General features: G+C 39.5%; 3 protein-coding genes across 3 annotated transcripts; 2 read left to right on the top strand and 1 right to left on the bottom strand.

Moving 5' to 3' along the window:
- Window positions 1–10,119, top strand: LOC119188540 (odorant receptor 4-like; the record flags this gene model as incomplete). The annotated part of the gene is given in 6 exon segments (XM_037442946.1): window positions 1–69; window positions 140–262; window positions 1,379–1,478; window positions 1,728–1,832; window positions 2,067–2,222; window positions 10,019–10,119. Coding segments are annotated over 6 exon segments (604 nt in total), but the record flags the coding sequence as incomplete, so codon positions are not given.
- Window positions 10,120–13,692: 3,573 nt separating this feature from the next.
- Window positions 13,693–15,660, top strand: LOC115451485 (odorant receptor 94a-like). Its single transcript, XM_030179829.2, has 9 exons — window positions 13,693–13,878; window positions 13,965–14,094; window positions 14,174–14,378; window positions 14,451–14,573; window positions 14,642–14,773; window positions 14,841–14,940; window positions 15,013–15,117; window positions 15,196–15,351; window positions 15,456–15,660. The coding sequence occupies exons 1-9, from the start codon at window positions 13,726–13,728 to the stop codon at window positions 15,504–15,506; spliced, it is 1,155 nt and encodes a 384-aa protein (XP_030035689.2). The 5' UTR covers window positions 13,693–13,725; the 3' UTR covers window positions 15,507–15,660.
- Window positions 15,661–21,677: 6,017 nt separating this feature from the next.
- On the bottom strand, window positions 21,678–25,611 carry LOC115451482. The gene is made up of 8 exons (XM_037442798.1): window positions 25,429–25,611; window positions 25,235–25,343; window positions 24,191–24,379; window positions 23,975–24,112; window positions 23,854–23,903; window positions 23,689–23,812; window positions 21,942–22,040; window positions 21,678–21,856 (listed from the first exon to the last, which is right to left on the bottom strand). Exons 1-8 carry the CDS (start codon window positions 25,609–25,611, stop codon window positions 21,678–21,680), a joined length of 1,071 nt encoding a protein of 356 aa, XP_037298695.1.
- Window positions 25,612–26,000: the final 389 nt, after the last annotated feature.

The following is a 26,000-nucleotide window of genomic DNA, read 5'->3' as shown; positions in this document are numbered from 1 at the left end:
CAACACCACCATGGACTCGTTTGTCGCTACCGTGCTGCATCAGTGCAAGACGCAGCTCACCATACTCAGGTGGGAGCGATTGCGGACGAGTGTGCGGTGAGTTCGTTCCACACATAGTGAATCATTTTTGTCTTCACAGGATCAACCTGGAGACGCTGGTGGAGCGTGCGCGGGCGGCGTGCGGCGACGCGCGAGACCAATACGACCGTGTCGTATACAAACTGCTAGTCGAAAGCCTCGTCCATTACCAGAAAATTACACAGTATATCTTTATTCACTATTATACAAGTTTTTCTTATTAACTAATAGTGGTAATCTCCTTTTAAGAATAAAAAATGCCTGTGCTAGGAGATTACGCCCTTTCATATCTATTAAGTATGTAGATAATTACTAAAAAGTTATTAAAAATTAATAGTAGTTGAGTTATGTTTTTGTATGTGTAGGCATGCGTGCGTGGGTGTGTTAGTGTGTTTTTCATTACTTTCTGAACATGATTTGTCAGAGGGACTCAGTTTCGTTATAATTTATTATTTGTAACTAATAGTCTTGTGAAATTTCAGAAATCAGAATAGTATGCAATATACATATTATATACAATTTTCAGACTGACATTAAATCATTGATATGATATATACTTTCTGGAGGATGATAAGGCTTTCTAAAGTATATGATTTTAAGAAGAGCCATACGAGTATACAACATATTCACACGTCCTATATATTTTATTTAAAAGACATTTGGACTATGTTTATTCTGTGGTACTACATGTCTCCGAGTGGTAAACATTCAAATAATTTTTCTTATTCTCAGTGAAATCATCTCAATTTGAGAATGCCAAGATAGCCTTTGGTCTATCATATTACCTAGGTATTTATTTTGATCAACTGTACTTGAAACGGGACAAGTAGATTGATTATAATTTATCTCACTACCGCAACAGTGTATTATAATGTTAAACTCTTGGTCAGGTTGTGTGCGATCCAGCCCGGATCTAGGGGGGGCAACCAGGGCCCGTGCCCCGGGCGGCGAATTTAGAGGGCGGCAAATTCAAACTTGGCAGACGAATACACAACTCATCATTAACGCAACTTTGACTACTGCGACATTTAGTATATAACACACATAAATTATTTCCCGCGGGGCGTGAAATGATGATGATGATGATGATGACAAAAGTAAAAATATAGGTGATTGGGGGCGGCATTATCCAGATTTTGCCCCGCCTTCAAAAAATTCAAGATCCGGGGCTGGTGCGATCATTTATACTAAAGCAAATGTAAAATATACTTACTCTTAAGACATAGTAAGTTAGTTCTTAGTGCTTTAGTGTCCTATTCAGCGTCCTTGACCGGTGTCACGTGTGGTGTGTGTGTGGCAGGACGTGCGCGCTGCTACAGGACATATTCGGTGCAGCGCTGCTCGTGCAGTTCGGCGTCGGCGGCTGGATCCTGTGCATGGCCGCTTACCAGATTGTCAGTGTAAGTATGATCGTCCTAATTAATTCTCAATATGAAAGTTTGTCATTTAAGTCCCCATAATGACATATTAGTTTACCCTGAGACTCGCCGAGCTTCACTGCTCGGTGTCATAAAATGCGTGCCACTGCTGATCCTGGCTTACAGGAGTTGTAGTGGTGGGTGTGAGGGCGGGAAAGTCTCGTTATTTAAGTCCCCACTGTAACAGTTCAGAGTAGCATAATATGTCGTGTTACGCATATGGCTCGGCAGCTGGACGTGATGAGCATCGAGTTCGCGTCAACGACTCTGTTCATCGTGTGCATCCTCACCGAGCTGTTCCTGTACTGCTACTACGGCAACGAGGTAGCGGTAGAGGTGGGTGGTACGCTGCGGCGGCGATGTCCGACTGTGTGTATGTGTGAGTCAGTGGCGAAGGGTGATTTTTCTCTAACGCGAACCCGAGACAAGCTATAAGTACTGCTAATATGCAGAAATGCGGTCTGAAAATCGTTCAAAGACAATTAGATTTTATATAAATTACCAAAAGGGAGGCGACAGGACTCGGGGTATATGGGCCTTTGGCCACTAGTGTGTGCGCGTGTGTTGCAGAGCGACCTAGTGCTGCAGTCGATGTACGCGCTAGAGTGGCTGGCGGTGCCGCGGCGGGTGCGGCGCGCGCTGCTGATCGCGATGGAGCGCGCGCAGCGACCGATGCGGCCCGCCGCCGGCGCCGTGCTGCCGCTCACGCTCGACACATACGTCAAGGTGAAGTACCTGAGTAACTAGTTCAATTTAATAAAATCCTTCTTGCAAGCGCCCCACCCTCAGATAATAATTCAGCGTATAAAAGACAGTCTACCGATTTTTTTAAAGTAAAGTGGTATTATACTCCTTGATGTCTCGTCCTCTATGATGAGTGGTTATTGATGTAGTCTCGGCCTTTCAGTCACTGGCGTCACATAATTTTGAAGAATTTTGCAAAAAACGGAACGCATCCTTAGCTGTACTGTCACCTGTCACTGTAACTAGCTTCATTCGGTTTTTATGTCAATGGCGTCCACGTCCACTTTTTCCCAATTCTTGAAAATTTTATTGTGAAAATGGGAAAAAGACGTTCGGAAGAAGAAAAGAAATCGAGGCTACTCAGAAAATTGAGGAGGATAGAAAAGAAAATTAAATAATTGGACAGCGACACAGATGGTAAGTGAATTATTTACCTAATATACCACTACAAACAGCGTGCCGCACGTTTTTTAGCTATTTTATGTCGAATAGACTAATACTTGGTGGGGCTTTTTTCCCTTCATGCTTGAGTGTCACAAAGATTTTTTTATAAATCTGCACATAAAACAAAATTAAAAGGGCCGCATTGCATGCACGTGTTTTTCCCTTTTTACATAACCTTTATTAAGGCTAACTGTGCATCGTGTTGCTATTTCTATGACCGTATAAACACATCAATCTACAATGCACGAAATGCGACCTATAGGGCGTTCTGTGGGAACGCACATGGTCGGCTAAAATTATACCTAACCTTAAAGCTAACATTGGCAAGGGCTTACATGGTTGTGTGTGACGCTTATGGCTAAAAGCACAACCTGTGCTACTGCATAGAAAAAACTATAAAAGCACAAAATCTGCATAGAGCAATAATGCGACCTATAGGGCATTCTGCGGGAACGCACATGGTCGGCTAACGCAATAACCTTTAAGGGAAGTTCGGCAGGAACTTACGTGGTTATGTGCGATGCTCACGCTTAATTGCGCACCCTATGCCTCTTTTCAGATAGCATAGTACCTTTTACAAGCAAAGTCCTTGAGTCCAATAGCCCTGACAAAAATAGCCAATCAGAAGATGAAAATATTACTTATCTACAGTGAATTTCCAATTGAAGACAAATTAGATAACAGAATCCTTGAAATACTTGGAGTGGCTCCACAACCAAAAGAAAGGGAACAATATCTTCAAAAAGAATTGGTGGAGAGATGGGATAATATTATAAAGAAAGGTTTAGATAAGGAAGAAAAAGAAACATTTAAGAATGAAAATCCAGGTTTTAGTAATTTTCTACAGATATTTCCACCTAAGTTAAATCCGGAAGTAAATGCTGCAATAAGCGATCCAACAAAAAAGAGAGACCAGAAAATATTAAGAAGGCAAGAACAAAATAAGCGGCGATAGCCTAGTTGGGTGTGGAACGGACTGCCGAGACGAATGTCCGCAGGTTCAAATCCCAAGGGCAGACACCACTGATTTAAAAAAAAAAAAAAAAAATAATAATAATAATTATGTGTGTATCCTTTGTGAATTTATCGTTCGCTTTAACGGTGAAGGAAAACATCGTGAGGAAACCTGCATACCTGAGAAGTTCTCTAAAGGTATTTCAAGGGTGTGAGAAGTCTATCAATCCGCACTAGGCCAGCGTGGTGGACTAAGGCCTAATCCCTCTCAGTAGTAGAGAAGGTCCGTGCTCAGCAGTGGGCAAGTATATAATACAGGGCTGATATTATTATTGTAAGAACAATTTGCTACTGCCTTAACATGTTTGGGGTCAGCCCTGCAAATCTGTCTAAATGACATGCAAAACAAAAGTTGGACATTATAAAAAAGCTTAACGACACATCAAGAATGCTATGTGACATTTTACACATTGAAACAAGAAGTCGTCTATCACTTATATTGTCAACCATCAACAAAGAGATGACAGATTTCTTGACCCAGTCAGAACCAGGAGCTCACCTCTTTGGGGAAAATCTCTCTGAAAAGATTAAAACCGCAAAAGCAGTCCAACAATCTGAAAAGGACTTAAAAATAGCCAATAACCTTAATCTAATGGTGTTTAGAAAAGATATGTTATCTTCAAAGGAGAATATTTATAAAACCAAAGCTTTAAACTCACGGGGCATTCCTCACACAGCAACGAAGAGGAAACCATATGCAGGGAGGGCAGAAGTACGAAGAAAACAAGACAGGAGACACCGGTACCCTTAGACGTAAATGCTCAGGTGGGCTGACTCCAATTTTACTATCATAATTGGAAACAGATCACAAATGATATTTGTGAACAATAAATTCTCAGACATTGAATATCTGAAGTATATAAATTGTTAAAATTAGCTTAATTTTTACTCACCTATTTTTCTAAAAACCTAATGGATCATTCCAATGTTATTATTTCAATGATATTAAATTTAAAGAAGCTAAATAGCTTTATGGCTTCTGAACTTTTTAAATTGGAATATTATAAGAATGTGTGTAATTTACTACATAAATTAGATTTTAGAGATTAAAGATTATTAATTCACTAGCTTTTGCCCGCGGCTCCGCCCGCGTTATAAAGTTTTTCGGGCTAAAGTTTTCCGTTATAAAAGTCACGCTATATATTTTCCCGGGAGCCTATGTTCTTCCCAGGGTCTCAAACTGTCTCCATACCAAATTTTATCCTAATACGTTGGGTAGTTTTTGACTTTAACACGTTCGGGTAGACCGATGCAGCGGGGACTTTGTTTTATGATATATTTTTGTAGAACTTTTAAGAGGAACAATCCCGTCATACATTATTGTTGCATAACTTTAACCGTTTACGCAGCGACGCAACAGAAGCTCTCAAAACTAATAAATTGTCCCCGTTTTTGCATCATGTTTCATTACTGCTCCGCTCCTATTGGTCATAGCGTGACGATATATAACCTATAGCACTCCAGGAACAAAGGGCTATCCAACACAAAAATATTTTTTCAGTTCGAACCGGTAGTTCCTGAGATTAGCGATTACTGCTCCGCTCCTATTGGGCATAGCGTGATGATATATATAGCCTATAGCATTCCAGGAACAAAGGGCTATCCAACACAAAAAGAATTATTCATTTCAAACTCCTAGTTTCTGAGATTAGCCATTACTGCTCTGCTCCTATTGGTCATAGCGTGATGATATATAGCCTATAGCACTTCACGAACAAAGGGCTATCCAATACAAAATGAATTTTTTAGTTCGAACCGGTAGTTCCTGAGATAAGCCATTACTGCTCTGCTCCTATTGGGTATAGCGTGATGATATATAGCTTATAGCACTCCAGGAACAAAAGGCTATCCAACGCAAAAAGAATTTTTCAGTTTGGACCGGTAGTTCCTGAGATTAGCCATTACTGCTCCGCTCCTATTGGGTATAGCGTGATGATATATAGCCTATAGCACTCCACGAACAAAGGGCTATCCAACGCAAAAATATTTTTTCAGTTCGAACCGGTAGTTCCTGAGATTAGCGATTACTGCTCCGCTCCTATTGGGCATAGCGTGATGATATATATAGCCTATAGCATTCCAGGAACAAAGGGCTATCCAACACAAAAACAATTATTCAGTTCAAACTCCTAGTTTCTGAGATTAGCCATTACTGCTCTGCTCCTATTGGTCATAGCGTGATGATATATAGCCTATAGCACTTCACGAACAAAGGGCTATCCAATACAAAATGATTTTTTAGTTCGAACCGGTAGTTCCTGAGATAAGCCATTACTGCTCTGCTCCTATTGGGTATAGCGTGATGATATATAGCTTATAGCACTCCAGGAACAAAAGGCTATCCAACGCAAAAAGAATTTTTCAGTTTGGACCGGTAGTTCCTGAGATTAGCCATTACTGCTCCGCTCCTATTGGGTATAGCGTGATGATATATAGCCTATAGCACTCCACGAACAAAGGGCTATCCAACGCAAAAATAATTTTTCAGTTCGGACCGGTAGTTCCTGAGATTAGGCATTACTGCTCCGCTCCTATTGGGTATAGCGTGATGATATATAGCCTATAGCACTCCACGAACATAGGGCTATCCAACGCAAAAAGAATTTTTCAGTTTGGACCGGTAGTTCCTGAGATTAGCGCGTTCAAACAAACAAACAAACAAACAAACAAACAAACAAACAAACTCTTCAGCTTTATATAATAGTATAGATAAGATAAAAAGTTAAGATTTATGGATGATTAAATACTACTATAGATATTAAACATGCATATTATGTGGTTAACATACATCCTGATGTAAACAATATAGATATGATTCTTTTAAAAAGAAGTAGCTATATACTATCAACTTAATGTCTATTCTTTTTTGGTCTATGTACTATTCCATTAACAATCCCTAAAATTATGAAACTACTGATTTCATTATTAAAGGAAAAGGGTTTTGTATAAATTGTACACCTTGATTATTTTCTCTACATTAGCCACAAATATAACCAATGTCTAGAAAATATACAGACAACTATAAACTTTTTAAACAAGTTTCATTATAGATAAAGAGAAATGTGATTTTATACTAAACATGTAAATTCTTAGGTTTGGTCTTTAATTTTGTAAAAGGACTCTTGATATTACAAAAAAGAATTAACAGCCTAAGGCTAATCAATAAGTTATTGAGTAAAGGTGAAATAAACAAGACCTGCAGTGGTGGGTTAAAAATATAATGAGCTCAGATGTCCACATTGAAAAGAATATATTTCATTTAGAAATACATAACATAACTAAAAATATGTGGTCCAGATAATATATGTTTTATGCTTCTCCACTATTCCCTATGGTATTAAAAAATAAATAAATAAACATATTAGTGGTTACCCAGATGCATTAGTCCCCTATTGAGTAACATAACCATAGTTTCCAATATATATAAATTTCCTGATTATTGAGCCCATAATATTTCAACCTTCAAAACACTTACTTACATTGCACAATTCGAGGTCCATACACTTAGTATACCAGACATTAAAATTGATTGCAGGAGTACTATCAGGGAAACATTCATAAAATCAGGAATGTATAATGAAGTAGTGGACGTATTGATAAGTTCCATTTCTAAAAACACAATGAAACAATGTTTACCCTTAAGAGCGTTTACGCATCCGCGCGCCGTATGTCTCAAAAACAGCACTTTTCGAAGGAGATAAAATCCATCAAAACATTATTTTAAAAACATATGAATTAGTAATATAGAAAATTTTGTTGTCTAAATAGTTAGTAGAGAAATTTTTTAGATTTACTGAGTATTTGTAAATTCTTTAATGATTACTGAACAGAGGTTTTGTTATTTGCGCTTCGAACGTCTATTTCGAAGCTCAAAATATCTTAAACAACTAACGAGCATAACAATATGTTATTTTTATCTAACTAAAAAGATCATGAAGAAAAAAGTTAGTAGAGAAAAAATATCTTTTATCGTTTAATTCATGAGAAATAAAAATTCAAAGAATTCGAAAATTTCAGAAATGTTGGTCATTTAAATGATTTTTTAATTACTATATCTTACTTAATTGAATATAATATTGGATTACTATAATAGAAGAACATCTCCTTAAAAACATACAATTTAAAAATTCAACAGAATTAGTTCTGTTATTTTTCCATAAATATTTTAAATACCACTATAAAACTCAACGCGCAAATCGTTCATAGTGGGCAAAATATTGATATTCATCAAATCAAATCAGTTAATTATTCTATTTCCACACCAAAAATAGATTTTACAAACTAAGGCCACCAAAACCTAAATATAACTCAACTTGAATATGTCTAGTTTATTTGTTTACATTGAAAATAATGATATTCACAAAAGTAAATTAGAATATAATATGACAAAAAAAAAAGACACATTATTAATGTTAGCTGCAGGCTAAAGAGCCCAAACAAATATTCTGATTAATATTAACAAGGATATAACTATAAGAGATGATTGTATAAATATTAAGTTTGACAAACTATTTAAAACTTTTGGACCAAATAGGTGCCAAACATTTTTAACTATACCATTTTCAATAGTAGAGTGAGCATATGCCCAGCTAAAGCTGTTATTAATTATATTAATTAGCATTACAAAAAGTCTAAAAATGCACATAAGAGGATCAACATTTATGCTATAAGTTGAACAACTGGATGGACTCTCCAGTCCACAACTTATGCTAGATTTTTATTAGACCTGTAATAAACAACAAGTTTTGCAGAAACAATCTTTATTAATTAATAATTAGAATTATTATTAATTAATGATTGATTGATAATATGATTTTGAAATAATTTAATATTAAAAATAAGTAAAACATGTACATATATTTTTAATAAAGATTTATTGTTTTTACAACTGGTCTTTGAACATCTACATCAATAACCACTCATCATAGAGGACGAGACATCAAGGAGTATAATTGAATAGTCAAACGAACTTACCTGTAAGTGAAGTTCGACTGTAATTATACTCCTTGATGTCTCGTCCGAAGATGATGAGTCCCACCCTACCCAATATTCCATAAACATTTATATTGACCCTATGTTGAAAAACAATAAATCAATTATTGCTATGAACTGAATGAAGCTAGTTACAGTGACAGGTGACAGTACAGCTAAGGATGCGTTCCGTTTTTTGCAAAATTCTTCAAAATTATGTGACGCCAGTGACTGAAAGGCCGAGACTACATCAATAACCACTCATCATAGAGGACGAGACATCAAGGAGTATAATTACAGTCGAACTTCACTTACAGGTAAGTTCGTTTGACTATTCAATTATGATGCCTATATTAAAATAAAGATGTCTGTGTGTACGGGATATGTGTGCATATTGCATAACAATTTCGTAATTCTTGAGCAATGTATGCGATCCATTGCGTAGTTATCGAAATCTACCTACAGGGGCCAAAAGTATGTACTTGCGAATCGCACGCGTCGCTCAATGACATCACCTAGACTTGAACCGTTTGGATCGGTCATTTTCATTAAATTTATTTGCCTCGTGAATTACTTACCTACCTACTAAGGAATAATTTGCTGGATTCATGTTTGGGCGTTTACTAAATAAGATTTCATGTTTCGTCACAAATGAAAAGTTTTTATTGCTTAGTGCACCCAAGATAAAGATATGTAATTGGGTAACATTGACGAGTTTTGAAAATCTGTAATATTCCTTCACAGTTAGAAATTAGCTAACAAAATCTACATTTGTTATACTCCTACAACTGATAAGCACAGTAAATAGGTTTTTAATATTTATTAAAAAATAAATATATTTTAGTAAGTACTAATAAAAATCGTTACCCATTTCATTCTTCTTTCACAAAAAACACAACTTCGCGTTCATAATTAATTAAATGCCGAGTAGAATATTTAAGCCCAATCCACATTTTCTGTAATCCGAAATTCGCAACGCTCATCGCTCGTAGTCAAATGAAGCCGCGCGCGGCGAGGTGCCTTTGGGCGGCCGACGGGGCAGCGAGGCCATTGCATGCGGCGCGCGTGGCGTTATATACATACCTATTTAATAAAACAGCTGATTAGGGACGCTTGCGCACCGTTCATCTTTTCTACATACATTTCTGTTATTATGAAATTAACTTACTTGTTATTTTAATGAAAATGGGGTTGTGTTAGAGAATAGTACCAATTTTATTACCCCGACGATAAATTCAAACGCGTTTCAGAATCATATTCTGAACACCTGGTATCAGTTTTCGGTAGGCTGTCTTTTACACCCTTTATAATAAGTATTTAAGTACTATATGATATTGTTGTGTCGACAGATCCTGAAGTCGTCGTACAGTTTCTACGCAGTGCTGCGGCAGACAAAGTGAACGGGCCGGCTCCTTCGGCACCATGACTTAAATAAATATCTCTAGCAATACATGAGTGTCATTTCTTTAGATGGCTTCAAATGGCCTTCACTTCTATAACTAAAGTTTTGTATTAAATCATGCTATCGAAGAATGGGCCGGTGTGTGGTTGTGGTCTTACGCCCTTTTTAACTTGAAGTAGAAAATTCAACTGTACTACGATACTTAATATGACGGAAAATAGCCCGGTTCCTAAAATAACCCATTTTTTACTAATCAATAAAAGCAAATCACTAATAGAAAGAAACCTTACTCCTGAGTTTTTTATCTCGCAAAAAATATCTCCCGCGCGCGGGGCCGCAGGCGATTTCTTACATTTTCATGAGATATGAGTCTAGGCACCGCACAATGTGTCTATATTTTAAATTACATCCTCATGATGACGTCATCATTAAAGGTTAAGCCGCATTTCCATTGCGGAAGTAACATACGTTTTCGTTTTTTTCACGATGCTTTTAATGATGAGACGAGCTAGCCGTTCGCCTGATAGTAAGCGATACGACCGCCGATAACCATTGGAATCACCATCCAACACCTTTTATTACAAAGTATTGACCTGGGACATGAGATGTTGTCTAATTATGTCCAGTAGATACACTGGCTACAATGTCCTTCAGACCGCAATGCAACAATGACTACACACCAGTGGCGAAGGGTGAAATTTTCTGAAAGGGATCTCGATATAACATACTTGTATAGTTACTAATATGCATCAATTTAAAGGACAGTTAGATTTTAGATAATATATGAAAGGGAAGCCGGCAGGAATCGGATTATATGGGCCCTTCACCACGGCTACACACTGCTGCTTGGCGGCATAAATGGACATTGCGGTGGTATCTACCCAGGCGGACTCACAAATATGAGAGACCTACCACCAGTAACGTGCAAGATTCAACTGCAGCAACACTTAATAATGCAGGGCGCGCGATAACTTTACGACGCACGCGGGCGCTCTTTTCTCTCAAGGGCCGGCATTGTATCTATGATTTTCTTGGTGCTGTTCATGGATAACACGGATTAATCCTACGACGGTCACGCTCGAGTACTGAAACATTAGCTTTTAGGTTTCATACCTATTGTGTAAAATCCGTGGAACATAATATAATTTTATATAGCAAATTCATCGAATAGGATCTTACTCAAGGTACAAAAAGCTCAACCAACGTTATAAATCCTACATTAAGTTACGCCTAAAGTTATGTTAATTTTTCGAGAAGTAACATTCAAAGTGAACAATTTTATTTTCAGTAAAATTTAAACCATTTATTATAAATAGCCTTGGCTTTCTCGTTTTCTTGTATTGAACCCATATTGACACGCCGCGCCGTCACGCGTTAGTTTACTTAGGTTGCGGCTATACCGTAAAGAAAGCCTCAACCTGTTGAATCAATTTCCTGTTGAATTTTTTTTCGAAATTGACAAATTCGGTGATTGTTTTATTAACTATTTATCACACAAACACAATATATCAAATTAAGACTCGTAACAAATACTAAGGTACTTACATATACAATACTTACCGATACTCATCAACATATACGTAAATGATAATAATATGCATATCGAACATATAATGTTCTTATAATTTTTAAATATTTTTATAATTAATTGTGTTAATGGGTCTTCACATCACATACACGCACTTTTTAGTAGTTCACTACACTTACCGGCGATCTGAGGGGTCGGCACGCATCTAACAGAAGTCGGCGCGCCGCCAGCAGAGCCTGTGCGAAGGATGTGAGGGCCTGTAGTTAATAAAAAGTAATATCATGGAATACTTATTTATTTAGATGCAATGCATATTGTTATCAGAAACAAAATATGTTTTTATTAAAGTCAAAATAATTCAAATAAGGAAAACAGCATGCATCCGCAAAATGCTTGTCTGGACGTATCCGAGAGATGGTTTGTTTGTACAATTTATGCCTATATTTGGTTGTGTGCCAGCAACTATAGTAGGGTGGTAGTTTAAAGTATCAGAAGTTATTTTCAAAACACTCTGTCATGAGATTAATAGTTTTTGAGCTATTGGAGCAAAATAAAAATAACAAGAAATGTGCATTCTTATACGACTTCGGCGATAACCTAGTTGGGTGTGGAACGGACTGCCGAGACGAATGTTCGCAGGTTCAAATCCCAAGGGCACACACCTCTGATTTTTCTAAAATAATTATGTATGTATTCTTTGTAAGTTATCGCTTACTTTAACGGTGAAGGAAAACATCGTGAGCAAACCTGCATACCTGAGAAATTCTCTATAGGAATTTTGAGGGTGTGTGAATTCTACCAATCCGCACTAGACCAGCGAGGTAGACTAAGGCCTAATCCCTCGCAGTAGTTAGAGGAGGCCCGTGCCCAGCAGTGGGACAGTATATAATGCCCTGTGGCTGATATTATTATTATACGACTTCGACCGATCTTACACAAGATCGGCATTCGAATAGAAAAGCAATATCGGTGGTACTACAGTGGATGGTAAAACTGTGCTATTATTAATATATGCCAATTTTCAAAAAAAATCATGTTTTATGAAGGTAATACCACCCGTGTGTGTTATGCATACCACATATAATTTTATTCTATAATAATTAAGCACTATGGTTTCTTTTTTTCAACTGCTTTTGAGAAAAAGAACCACACGTACCCAGGATCTATTGAATCTTCCAAGCTTGGTATGAGATCTGTTTATAGGTAGTCGTAAAGTACTATTTATTTTTAATGGACATATTACTCTCGCCTAGTGATTTAGTCAATGTTTTAAATAATATAAACAAAGGAATTTGGTTTTTCCTCCTGTTTTTGGAAGTCGATTCAAATTAGTACCCTTATACCCCGAGAGCGATCTCCTTTCTAAATTCTAGAGTCGATGACTTGTAATACACGAGTGGTATAGTGGACCGCTTGGCAGGTCGTACCGATACATACGTTGCTCTTGGACCTATTCATCGACTGGGCATTATCTTATGCCTAGGGAAATGTTGATGGGCACAACTCCTCAACAATATATTGAGCCAGAATTCATCGGCGTGTCATGATATAACTAGCGAGGAATAAATTATTGGTGATGAGAACAGCAACGCGGCGTGTGTAGTTTTCGGCTCATGCATATTGTATGGGAGCAGCGCGATAGACGGGCGCGGGGCGTGCCCGCCCGCCCTGCGCTGCCCTGCAATTAATCTGTTAGCGCCGCCGTAATTGTCGCGGCCACATGTAATTAAATCATTACCATACCACTCCGTACCGCCCCGACACGACCCATTCCACCCTGCGCCCCTCTATAACAACTATTTAAAAGATTAAATACTTTTGCCTTAATCACAATCAAAGTGACATAAGACGCCGAACCAAATGTAAGTACATGGTTTAATATTTTATTAATTTTATTTGAGTTAAGTACTTTTGCAAATTAGCCGTTTAAGTCAAAATAGATAATCTGATTGTAATTTGTAACCCACGTTGTAGAAAGCTTTACCTCAATTGATCTTATTCGATGATAATCCGGTTATAATACTTATAATGTTAACCACGGGGCGAAAGATCACTATTGGACGTAGTGAGAGCGTGTGTTCGGGTGACGTCGCAGGTCGTTGGCTCGCAACAGTGTGCGCGTGCACATGCAGCTGCTACGCTGGTGCGGGTACTGCCGGCTGGACGGTGGCAAGTGCGGCGGAGGTGCAGATAACGAGAGCTTGCATCGCGTCTACCGCGCCTTTACGCTGGCGCTCACCATTGCCTATTTGCTTCAGGAGTGCGTGTACGCGTATCAGGTGCAGTATTAACGGAATTATCTGTGTCGAATTATGTGAGTACTAGAGGCATGGATTCACTATGACGCCTGCTGCTGTGAGTGCAGGAGCGGCACGACATGGATAAAGTGGCGCGCGTGATGTTCCTGCTGCTGTGCCACATCACCTCCATCGCCAAGCAGCTCGTGTTTTATCTGGACGCGGACCGCGTGGAGCACCTGGTGACCGGTCTCGATGGTAACTGCAAACCCTCATCAGCTTTTCCTTTGATTCCCTCCCATTCGTTTTTTTCACATTTGTACGTGTCGGTCCGCAGACCCGTTGTACAACCAGCAGGCCGGCGGTGCGCGGCGGCTGTTGGAGGCGACGGCGACGTGGGCCTCGCGCTTCGTTCGGATGTACTCGGGCTGTGCGGTGGTCACCTGCACTCTATGGATCATCTTCCCGGTGATATACCATTTGCGCGGGCAACAAGTGGAGTTTCCATTCTGGATCGGTGTGGACTACTCCAATTCGCACTGGTATGACGCCACAAGGGAGATATGCTATAGACATTCCACACTCAATGAGTCGAGATTTGTGATATGTCACAGGTTTGCGGCGGTGTTGCTCTATTCGTACTACGTCACAACGCTGGTGGGAATCGCCAATACCACCATGGACGCGTTCATGGCCACCGTGCTCAACCAGTGCAAAACACAGCTCACTATTTTGCGGTGAGTTATTTGTGAATGAAAAGAACATGAGACTGTTACAGTGTGCAATCTATTTATGCCTGTTCCAGTTTGAATTTTAAGAGCCTACCTGAGCGTGCGGCAGCGGCAGCAGGCGCTGGCGCAGTCTGCCGCGCCAGGCACGACGCGGCGCTGATGACCGCTCTGCTGCAGTGTCTCGCACACTACAAGCACATAGTCGAGTGAGTACACGGGAGAGCACGCGAGCTTCAGCAACCGCACTCACTCAGCATCTACATTCCATTGCAGCACGGCGGGTCTTCTGCAGCGCATTTTCGGCACTGCAATACTCATACAATTCGCTATTGGCGGCTGGATCCTATGCATGGCCGCTTACAAGATAGTCAGCGTGAGTAAGCTGTTTATTGATAGTTTGCGGCGAGGCGCAGAGTGCTACTATATCTGTGTACTGTGTCCACAGTTGAGCATGCTGAGCATAGAGTTCGCGTCCATGGTGCTGTTCACGAGCTGCATCCTGACCGAGCTATTCCTCTACTGCTACTACGGCAACGAGGTCACTGTAGAGGTGGTAACCTACCGTGTGGATGTGACTAGTTCTGACTTTTGGGTATAGTAATGGTGAGTGAGCGTGTATTGTTTGCAGAGCAATCGGCTGGTGGAGTCAATTTATAGCATGGAGTGGGTGGAGACAGGCGTGCGGTTCAAGCGCGCGCTACTGATCGTCATGGAGCGCGCCAAGCGGCCGCTGCGCCCTGCTGCTGGCCTCATCATCCCGCTGTCGCTCGACACATTCGTCAAGGTGCTCGCGACACTGACACTGCGCTTTCCAGATTCGTGCACGGGCACGATAGTAGGAATTATGTGGCATAATAATATGTCACCTATGGTTTTTTTTTTTTTCAGATTATAAAGTCGTCGTACACATTCTACGCGGTGCTGCGGCAGACCAAGTAGTTAGTGGAGCCTCCCGCCGCCTCCGCAGACATGTCCAGGGGACTGCATAGCACGTGCTAATTACTTACATAAACGTACCCGGTAGCTCACTGTCGTAGTTTCTTATTTCTATTACCTCGTACGCTTAGTTTATGACAATCATATTATTACATGACAATGCAACTGTGGGTGAATATTAATTGTAAAATACTGTCTCAATACAACAGCTGCAATCTATGGTTCGTGTTGTTTAAGATGATCCAAAATTACTTAGAACTTAAACCAGCTTCTCGACTTAATCTGCTGTCAAATTGCACAGTGATCGCAAGACAATGGATACCTGGCTCGTGAGGTAAGCACCAGGTCGGTTGAAGGACGTAGCTTGTATTTAACTGACATAATATGATTCTGACGATTTCTTTTGTAGGACATGTATGTACAACACCGGTCTATGAGCAGGAAAAAAAAAGGGAATTGTATTGTAAGTACCTCCTCTGCCGAATCCGCCACGGCATGATGATAATTACATATAAAGAACTTAAAAACGGTCAGTAGGAAAGATGCAGCTATACCTATTTATAAATATTTGTGGCTAAAACGTTAAAAAACATTAAAGAAGAGCAACTACAACGTTTTTGTTTAGTTAATATTGATTTTTAACAATAAGAGCGTATGTCAATCCTCCAATCAGTCTAGTGAAATAACATCTGTTATGGCAACTCGTTTGAGGTTTTAGTTTTAGGTAAACATTCTTTAATTGCGAAAATTAATTGCATATTTTTAATAATAATGGAAGTTTGGTTCATATAAGCAGACTCCAGAAATCTGAGAAAACAATTGTGTTATCATGGTTGTCTTTTTTTTTCCGAAACTTTGTGGCATTACTATGACTGGCTGATGTTGATGGATTGTCAATTTTTTATTAGTTCATAGTAATATAACAAAATATGTACTCACCTCGAAAGTCATTACTTCTGCATCTATGAATGTCAGTGGCAAACAAATATAAAAAGTGACAGATAGGCGTGACGTCACTAGGTAGTTTTAAAGTAGACTCGTTTTCACACGGAAATTGAAATTCTCCGTTAAAAACCGCAATTTTAGTAAATTATGTATAGTATTATAATTTATTAATATACTTATTTGCAGTGATGTGACTTATCTAAGATACAAGTATTTGAAATACAGATACAAGATACAAAATACGTATTTTCATCTTGTATCTAAAATACTTTTTTTAGAAAGGATTTTGTATCTTGTATTTAAATACTTTTGTTTAGTATCTTAGTATTTTATAAATACTTTTTCTGATAAAATACTTTAGAAAAAGTAGAGATTATTTGGTGTCGTTTATAAAACAAATGCGTAGAACTGACCGAGCCGTTCTTGGACACTATACTTGAGGAAAAATTAATAGATAGCGACTCTTTCTTTCTACAAATTTCACCGGCTGTTATGAATAGTTATGATTGATTTGAAATCAGTTATTTTTCGTTTACTTTTGTGAAATTGGAGATCGTAAATATGGAAACGTAAGCTTTATTTTATTCAGCTACTTTATCTATTTCTATACTATATACTTCCTTTCGATCCGGTCCGTTTTTTTAAATGAAGTGGGTACCAAAAGAGCGTAAAGAATATGTAAAAGAACTTATACTGACTGAAACACGAAAAATAAATTGATCTGAAAAAACAAGAATCTGATATTAAATAAGTGAAAGGATGAATCTTATTACATCTTTTAGCGGATTCTGATTCCTCTATTGCAAGTGGCGAAAACACGGTCTCCCTGCCAGCGCTGCTGACTTAGAAACCTTGCAATACCTTAATAATAAAGACATAAGCCTAAAGAGCTTACATACTTACACTACAATAAAAAAAAAAAAAATACACTTGTTTGCCGAGCTCTGCCTCTGTGGAACGACTTTTTTCTTATGGGGGTATGATCATGTGGCCTCATCGAAGGAAAATGAGTGATAAGATGTTTGAAGAGCTGGTTTTGTTTAATCTAACTTAAATTAAAATAATTATTCTTGTGATCTATAATGATGATCTATAACAAACAAATTTAAATTCAAATGTTGTTTTCTTACAAAAGTACTTGTATTTTTAAAAGTATTTATAAGATACCTATTTTGTATCTAGTATTTCAAATACCTTTCTCAAAAGTATTTTGTATCTGGTATCTAAAATACTTAATTTAAAAGTATTTTGTATTTTGTATTCCAGATACTTTGTACAGGGTATTTTGTACATCACTGCTTATTTGTTATCTTCATGAAATTTATTCAAATGAAAGCAATAATAAACTATGATGTACATCTTTCTAATTAATTTAATTTTTCTAAATTCATATAATATTATTATTTACTTGTGCAATTAGATAGTAAGGTAAAAAATGTTCTAGAGCGTTATTTATAAACGTATAAGTAGCGGCAGGCGACGTGTGTGGGACACATTGTGTGTAGTGGTGAGTGCGGCAACAGATATGCGTTACGGAAGCGCGGGATAGTTTTATCGTGTTCTCGTCGCGGCTCGACGCGGGCAGTTCCGCCGGCGCGTGCACGCGCGATAACACAGCGCGACTAAACTTATCCTAGTACCATAATGCATACTTGACTATATTACAAATGTCTAGTTGAGCGTGTCTAATTTTTAATCCTGGCCAATTAGAGCGCCAGCCTGATATTAATGTCAAAGCGAACAAGATTATATATTTAAGCACTTGTTTTCGCGTGTTTGTGGTGACCACTGACCCTTTGGTAGATGTCTTCGTCAGTTACCTACTGTTCCGTGACTAGTCCCTATTAATGTTTATAATAACAAGATATTACAGAAGTAGTCAATAACCAGTAACAAAGTATAATAAAACAGTACTTACCTATCAGTGGCGAAGAGTGAAATTTTGCAAAAGAGAACCCGGCGCAACTTATAGGTACTTACTAATATGCATAAATACGGTTTGCTAATCGTTCTTATGATATTTAGATATTACATAAATTATAAAAGGGAAGCCGACAAAAATCGGGTTATAGGAACCCTTCGCCACTGGTACCTGTGAGAAAAATGTACCCAAAGTACATTGACGTATATTCTATACACACAAACGTCCATATAAACTATTTGTTTAAAATCTGAACTAAAATGGCAACCAAAACATCACTTTTATAACTTTATTCACTTGAACAACAAATAATTTTACTTATTTCACTAATTCAGGTTTACACTTAGACTCGAGATCTTATATTATAAGCACTACTCCATAGTACATAACCACACGCTGTCAATGTTAAAATCATAAGTTCTAAAGTCTGGTGTACGGATTACATTATAGTTGAGTCAAACACAATGAGTGTACGGAACGCCAGATCTAGTACGTAGTACATATATACCGGTATAACATAACCTATAATCATTTTATTGAAAAAAAATATTACACAGACATTCATTATGTAAATAGCTAATAAACACATGGAAAAAAATTAAATTAAAAATTAAAAAAACTTCAGACAGAAAAAGTCTCCCTAAAAGTTAAAAATAAAGTAAGTACTTACCCATTAATTATAATTAGACTCAAGCGTTCTCGTGTCGGGGGCCAACTAAAGAAATATTTTCATCTCCCTGGTGCGGGGTTCAGTCCCCGGCTAGAGGACGCTGACACCCAACCATTGAGACCGTTCTTATGAGCCCAAACACGCTATATCTGCTGTAAGCTACGATGCGCATATGTAGATACACGCTTAAAACTTATAAGTTTAAAGTGTTATACCTAACACGTCTCTTTTCCGTTGGGGATTAAAAGTGGTATTTTAATTTAAATCTGAAAATGCGTTTGAAGCGTGCATCAGCATCTTTGGCACAAACACTTTTCAACAAAAATTATACCGCCTTCAAAACCAAAAATAATTAACATTACCTATATACTGGTTACCAATTCTGGAGTTGGTGCATAATAAAAATTAAACATTGTTTTCGAACATTTGTTCACGTATTTATCTAGCTTAACTAGCAATTTGAATGACTAATAACCTATAGTAAATACAAGTAAAGAGGCAATTTGATTTACCTCTTTACTTGTACTTGCTATATTATACATATAATATAAATAATTATTTATTTACAAACGCCAATTGTACTCCAGCAGCCAATCGTTTACTGATCATTGTTTGCATTCCGCACTTGTTTTCTATTATGCTATAGATATCTATAGAGAGACAGAGATCTCCTATCTAATAAAGATTTTTGTCGAATATATTAAATAAAACACTTTATTGAAAACTCAATAAATTTATTAAACACTATTATTTCAGTCAGAACGTATAACGTAGAGGTCGTTACACAGCACAACATGATTACATTATGTACAAGGGAATTGCGCGCGTTACATCGGCGCGCGCTCGCTTCTGGCGACGGCGGCGCGCGCACTCCGGCCGGCAGTGTACCTGCATACGAGAAATCATCTCATGAGTCAGGCAGTTACGCGTGAAGTGTGCTACTGGTATGGGGGCGCGCGACATGCTGCTGAGGGCTGATGCGACATGACGCGAGTCCATGCAGCGGCCGCGCCGCTCGCTCGGTAAGCTGGAAGCCATGCTGGGGGCGCAGGAGGGGGCGCTAGTGTCAGGTGCTCGCTACATATTACCGAAACCAAAGGTCCTTTCCTATTAACCTTCCACTTAGAAACGGTGGCTTTGTAGGAAACAAAAACTTTTTAAAAATTATATTATTACAGATATGTTGTGGTCGGCGTGACTTCACCCGCCGAGTGTGGTTGGAGGAGGAGAAGACGGGATTTGTATAATTGCGGCACTATCATTTGATAGAGTAGAATATCAACAGTTACGTTTCATTGGCTGTACTAATATGAAGGAACGTGAGTTCCGACCGGGACCGTAGTTAACCCGGCGAGCGTGTGGCGGGGTATGTCATACCCCCCATGTTAATTACTGGCGTATATTTTTTGTGCCTGACTTTCAAACTTATAGTCTCTTTGAGTAGCTGGAGTTACAGGGTTGCGGAAGGTAATAGTGGGGTGATCACAGTGTCGCGGCAACCTGCATTCGAGTTACACGCTTGCAAACTGAGTTCGGGTACGTGATACCCCGCCTCATAGCTGGTGTGACAAAAACTAAAATTGCTTTTTTCTGCTATTTTAACCTATTTTCTTTGTTTAATTGTAGATTTTAATAGAAAATGGATGTTGAAAATAGAAAAAAACAACTTCGGTCTATGATAGAAGATGTACTTACTAGAACAGGGTTTCGCAAACTTTTATTTAGTGCGGACCACTAATGCCACCTTATGCGACCTTTTTTGCGACCAAAGTCGTAATGTTTGGGTTGATGTTGTTCAGTTGGATTCTTAAATGTGTTTTTACTAGCAGTTTACTTCTGTATTTATTTTTAGATATAAAAGAGTGCAAAAGCGTGCACTTTATAGTTTTTCTTTTAACTTTTATTTTACTTTGCGGATCCTGAGAGGGGCCCACGGGCCCCCAGGGGTCCTATGTTTCGTGAAAATCAGGGCAAAGACACTAAATGGACCGATTTCATCCGTAACTTAGGCTTGGCTTTAGTTTACGAACACCTGAAGATGTGAAATGACAAAAATATATATTTCGATTTATATACGTCAGAGAATTTCTTCCCAGATCAACGAATCACTTTCATCGACTCAAAATGTTCCTGGTCATTTTATTAGATGTAGAGATTACCCCAACAAAATAATCATAAGACAAAATACTCATGAACAAGCTGAGGAAAGGCTATTAGTGTGGAGCATGCAATGTTTTTTGCAAAAACTGCACAGATTTTATCTCCAGTTCCTAAGATGTTCCTAAATTTTTTGTGATTTTTTTAGTTTATAAAGAAAATTATTTCATATTCTATCATACGATTAAGTTTTTTTTATCATAAAACTGGTTTTACTTTAATTCCTTTTAATTTTTAAGAGACTGAAAGTGTTTGTTTGAAATTCAAAGTGACTTATTTCCATCGAGGTAAAAAAATAAAATTGTTAAAATGGCGCGATTGTTTTATTTCCAATGCGTTATGATGGTATTGTCTTATTATACCAAAAAATAAATAGTATAATACTTCTTCAGAAACAAGTTTTATAGCCAATTTTTTTAAGGGGTATGTCATACCCTGCCTCATACTTCTTGTTACATTTTTTCACCACATGCTCGCCGGGTTAATGGAGGTTGGGCGTCGTGCGTGCAGCGGGTCGGTACCTGACGGTGGGCGCAGAGGTGTGCTCGCCGCGACGCCGAGGAGCGCGCGCCGTTCGCCGGGCCACCCCGCCGCCGCCCCCGCCCCCGCCGCCGCTGTACGACGTGTCATCGGCGCTGGACTCCACCGCTGGCAGCGTGTCTGCACAAACAGTATAGCGGCGGCTATAGTCTATGAGACCCCGCATGGCACGAAGTACAGACGCGGCGCGGCTGCGAGTACACACCGGCGCGATGCGCGGCGGGCAGGCGGTACAGCTCGGCGGCGCACGCGGCGCACGGCGAGCCGCTCGACTCGGAGTCACTGTCCCGACATCGCCCGTACTCTACACACACAATACACTCATCTTAATTACTTTACCCCATTGCGTTGTGTCCTCTTCAAATCACGAAAAACATTAAATTCAACGACGTTCAAATCCAGTTTAAAGATTGGCGCCAGGCGCCAGCAGTCGAATAGTAAACATTTCCAGTCTTTTTAACAAATAGACACACGCTGAATCTATAATAACGTTATCATAGCTTGTGCAAAGTTGCTACGGACCTTCGTCATTTATTCTCAGCAAATAGCAGTGGCGAAGGGTGAAATTTTTCTAAAGGTAACCCGGTGTGAAATATTTGGCGTCAGTTAAGATATCGGGAGCAATTTATGGGAAAACAAAAACTAAGACAACGCATTAGTCTTGCTTCGAAATCGTCTAACGTTGACATACCTACTAAATTACCTATTATGCGTAAATAATTGAAACATTTATAAAATCGAACAATAAATGTAGATAATTCTCCTTCCATTAATCACAAACATAAGTACTTACCTATTAATTTGTTATAAAAGCAACAAAATTAAGTATTAAAATTATAACCACACTACCTCCAAATAAATCTGTTCTTTTTTTTTCAAAATAAAACTTTAAATGTAATTACCCCATATAGAAATAGGTATCACGATCGTCAAACAGACCAACAGTTTAAAGATACTTTCATGATAAACGTATATAATTATCAATTAAAATAATAAAGAAAGGTTATTCGTTAACTTTTGCTTGTATCGTTTTAAATTCAGTAAAATATAATAAGTAAGTACTTATTTTCTTCTAACACATATTTTGTGTCTAAAATCAAAAACTTTCAGATCTACTTTTAATATTTAACCATCTAAATACTAATATGTGAAATTACAGACTAATAATATACTTACGTAAAGGTAGACATTAAACTGATCACAGGTAGTTAATTCCATTATAATACACATTTACTTGTAGTTTCTAAATAAACAAAGCGCTGGTTACTTAATATCACAAAACTATCAAAAAAATGAATATGACAATTTACAAACACCGCAACTTAGTAGCATAATAAATTATGACGTTTAATGGACGTAAAAGTGACAACTATACAAAGTCGGTTAACGTGGAAGCCGAAAATGCTCGGGTTACCTTTGCCCATATCTTCCGCGCGATTCCGACAAACACTGCCATAGAAAGTCATACAAAGTGCTGCCATCTATATTAAAAAACATACTACAACATTAAGCCGCTTGACAGCGGGTTACCTTGCGCCAGTGGCGTCACAATTTCACTTTGGTAACGGAATTTCTGGGGAACTAAATACAAAGTGCGCCATCTATCGTTATTTAAAATAGGTAATCGATATCGATTAAATTAACAAACAATGGGCTATTCGCCGATAGATGTCATTATTAAGTGATCATTAATTAATAAGTTAAGCTATTATAATTATTGTCCACTGTCTGGTATGTTGTAAATTTATATTTGCCTATTAAATATTTTGTTTAGTATTACCGAAAACCTAAAAGGGAAGCCGGTGGGAATCGGCTTGTATGGACGCTTCGCCACTGGCAAATAGTTTATGTGATGACTGAGGGTAAATGTCAACAGCATAATATGTAAGCGAAGACGTAATGTAATGTACAAATAAATAAATAATTTCAAAAGTTGTCGTGTTGGTACGGACCGGCGGAGTGTGACAACAGGTTGGGTCGCGGCGGCGGCGCGGCCAGGTCCAGCTGCTCCGCGCGGCCGAACGTTCGCAGATGCAGCGCGCACCCCCCGCCGCCACCGCCGCCTCCCCACCCGCACTCCCCGCCGGCGCTCGTTCACTACCATCAGTGTCGGCAACACCGCCCGACATGCTGAAGGTCGCGTACGGGCTGATCTCGTGCAGTTCCCCTGTTCCCAACAGGTTGTATAAAGTGTATTATTGTGGCATGTGTTGCAGGATTGTGCGCAGTGGTAGTTACCGTCGGGTGGCGTGAGCGTCTTGCCGTTTCTCTTTCCGGGCTCGGTGGTGTACAGCTGCGGGTGCGGGTGTCGCGGCCGGTGCAGCGAGCAGGTGCGTCGCCAGCACCACGCTTGCTGGCGGCGCAACACCGCGGCGCCTGCGGCACAATTCCTCAGTAGGACTATATACTTTACACACGCAGTAAAATAAGTGGGCAGTGGTGTGTGAGATGTACCGGCGAGCGCGGCGAGCAGCACGGCGAGCCCGGCGGCGAGCAGGGCCGGCGCGAGCGCAGCGCGCCATGGCATCCCGCCGCCCGCACCCCCCGCACCGCTCACATCCGCGCCCGCCCTACCGCTTCCCGCCTCCTCTGATTCCGCGCGGCGTTCTTCTGTATGTAACTCCACCGGTTCCCCCAGTCGCTCTGGAAACACAATATATCGCAATACCAATATCATCATAATATTCAGCCGCATGAATGCTGAACATAGACCCCCCCCCCCTCCCTTCCTCTTCCTTCCCCTTCTTTCCTCCCCTATTTCTCCTCTTTTTGTCTTCCTCCAGGGCCCCGCAGTCGCTAAGCCGGGGGGAACCAGTACACCGTTCGCAGGTTTTCCTCGGTGTAGACTGCGGGGTCTGTACTTAAAAAAACCCCTCTAAAGATATCCAACGGATCGAAATCGGCCCGCATTGTACTGTAAGTATAGCCATACATGGTTTCATACACACTCAGCATTTTTGCATAGCACACATCAATTACTTATAATAATATTATAATAATTCGTTATTTCACGATAATACCGCGTCCGGTTACTTCTTATCAACACAATATCGATAATGAATAAATGTGAATGATCGTGGATTTTTTTACAAGTAAAAGCAGAAACACTCATTCAACTCAAAATTTAGATAGTTTATGGAGTCAAATGTCGTTCCAGTCATGATAGAATGCAGTCACTATATTATAAATCATTGAAATCAATATCATTTTTAACACTCCTTAGTTCATACTGGGATATTTCTATTGCGTATTATATTCAGACGCTCTCAATGCTCAAAATCAAAATTGATTACAATATATAATTAATTCTGAAACATCATTGCTTTTCTTCAACCACCAAGACATGAATAGGCGAAAACATTATCATTATTATTGTAAGTTGCTTTCTGAGTTCAAACATCGGAAAGTTAGGTAAGTACAGAATTTCATGCGGTTACCGGGAGACAGACGGTCGAGATGACTCATGGTGTAGTACATCACAGTCTTACTAGTGCTTACCGCCGTGCAGCGTGTGAGTGGCGGCGCGGTATAGCGCGACGGTGTCGCCGGCGGGCGCATGCGCCGTGACGCGCAGCTCGTACCACGCGCCCGGCCGCAGTCCGCCGGCCTGCGGCATGGAGTACAAATGTTAAACGTGTTGTCTGTGGAATAATGACATCGATAGAACGAGCGGAGCGGATGGGCAGGCGCACCTCCGCAATCTCGGAGTCGGCGGGCACGGCGGCCCAGGCGGCGGCGGCGCGCGCGGGCCGCAGCTGCACGCTCCAGGCGCGCACGGCGCAGCGGCCGCCCCACGCCAGCAGCGACACGCGCAGCGCGGTGCTGTTCGCCCACACCGCCTCCTTACCCGGTGGCGGCTTCGCCTCTACACACATATCCAAGTTTCTTACGCACTGCTCATATTTTATAGAATACTAGCGACCCGCCCCGGCTTCGCACGGGTGCAATGCTGATACTAAATACACTACAGAAAAACTGTGAATGTTGTATATAAAAACATAGCGGCCCGCTCTGGCTTCGCACGGGTATAACATAACAAAATAACAGTATTTTTCCACTATTTAATGGATGTTATTATACAAATAAACCTTCCTCTTGAATCACTCTATCTATTAAAAAAAACCGCATCAAAATCCGTTGCGTAGTTTTAAAGATTTAATCATACAAAGGGACATAGGGACAGAGAAAACGACTTTGTTTTATACTATGTAGTGATGTATATAGGTTTTTACGACAATATATCTTATTGTGAAGGGTCAGTCGC

The sequence above is a fragment of the Manduca sexta genome, chromosome 25 (genome assembly GCF_014839805.1).
Source record: "Manduca sexta isolate Smith_Timp_Sample1 chromosome 25, JHU_Msex_v1.0, whole genome shotgun sequence".
Classification (NCBI taxonomy): domain Eukaryota; kingdom Metazoa; phylum Arthropoda; class Insecta; order Lepidoptera; family Sphingidae; genus Manduca; species Manduca sexta.
Note: the sequence above shows the minus strand (reverse complement) of the source record. Positions and strands in the feature narration are given on the sequence as shown.

Excerpts from the sequence above, each read along its gene's own strand:
- LOC115451482 (XM_037442798.1), bottom strand. The coding sequence starts at position 25,611 with ATGTGTGTAGAGGCGAAGCCGCCACCGGGTAAGGAGGCGGTGTGGGCG. Across the intron at positions 25,344-25,428 it reads CCGACTCCGAGATTGCGGAG|GCCGGCGGACTGCGGCCGGG; the intron begins GTGCGCCTGCCC and ends TCCATGCCGCAG. Across the intron at positions 23,904-23,974 it reads GACGCTCACGCCACCCGACG|GGGAACTGCACGAGATCAGC; the intron begins GTAACTACCACT and ends TGTTGGGAACAG.
- LOC115451485 (XM_030179829.2), top strand. The coding sequence starts at position 13,726 with ATGCAGCTGCTACGCTGGTGCGGGTACTGCCGGCTGGACGGTGGCAAG. Across the intron at positions 14,095-14,173 it reads CCTGGTGACCGGTCTCGATG|ACCCGTTGTACAACCAGCAG; the intron begins GTAACTGCAAAC and ends GTCGGTCCGCAG. Across the intron at positions 14,379-14,450 it reads GACTACTCCAATTCGCACTG|GTTTGCGGCGGTGTTGCTCT; the intron begins GTATGACGCCAC and ends GATATGTCACAG.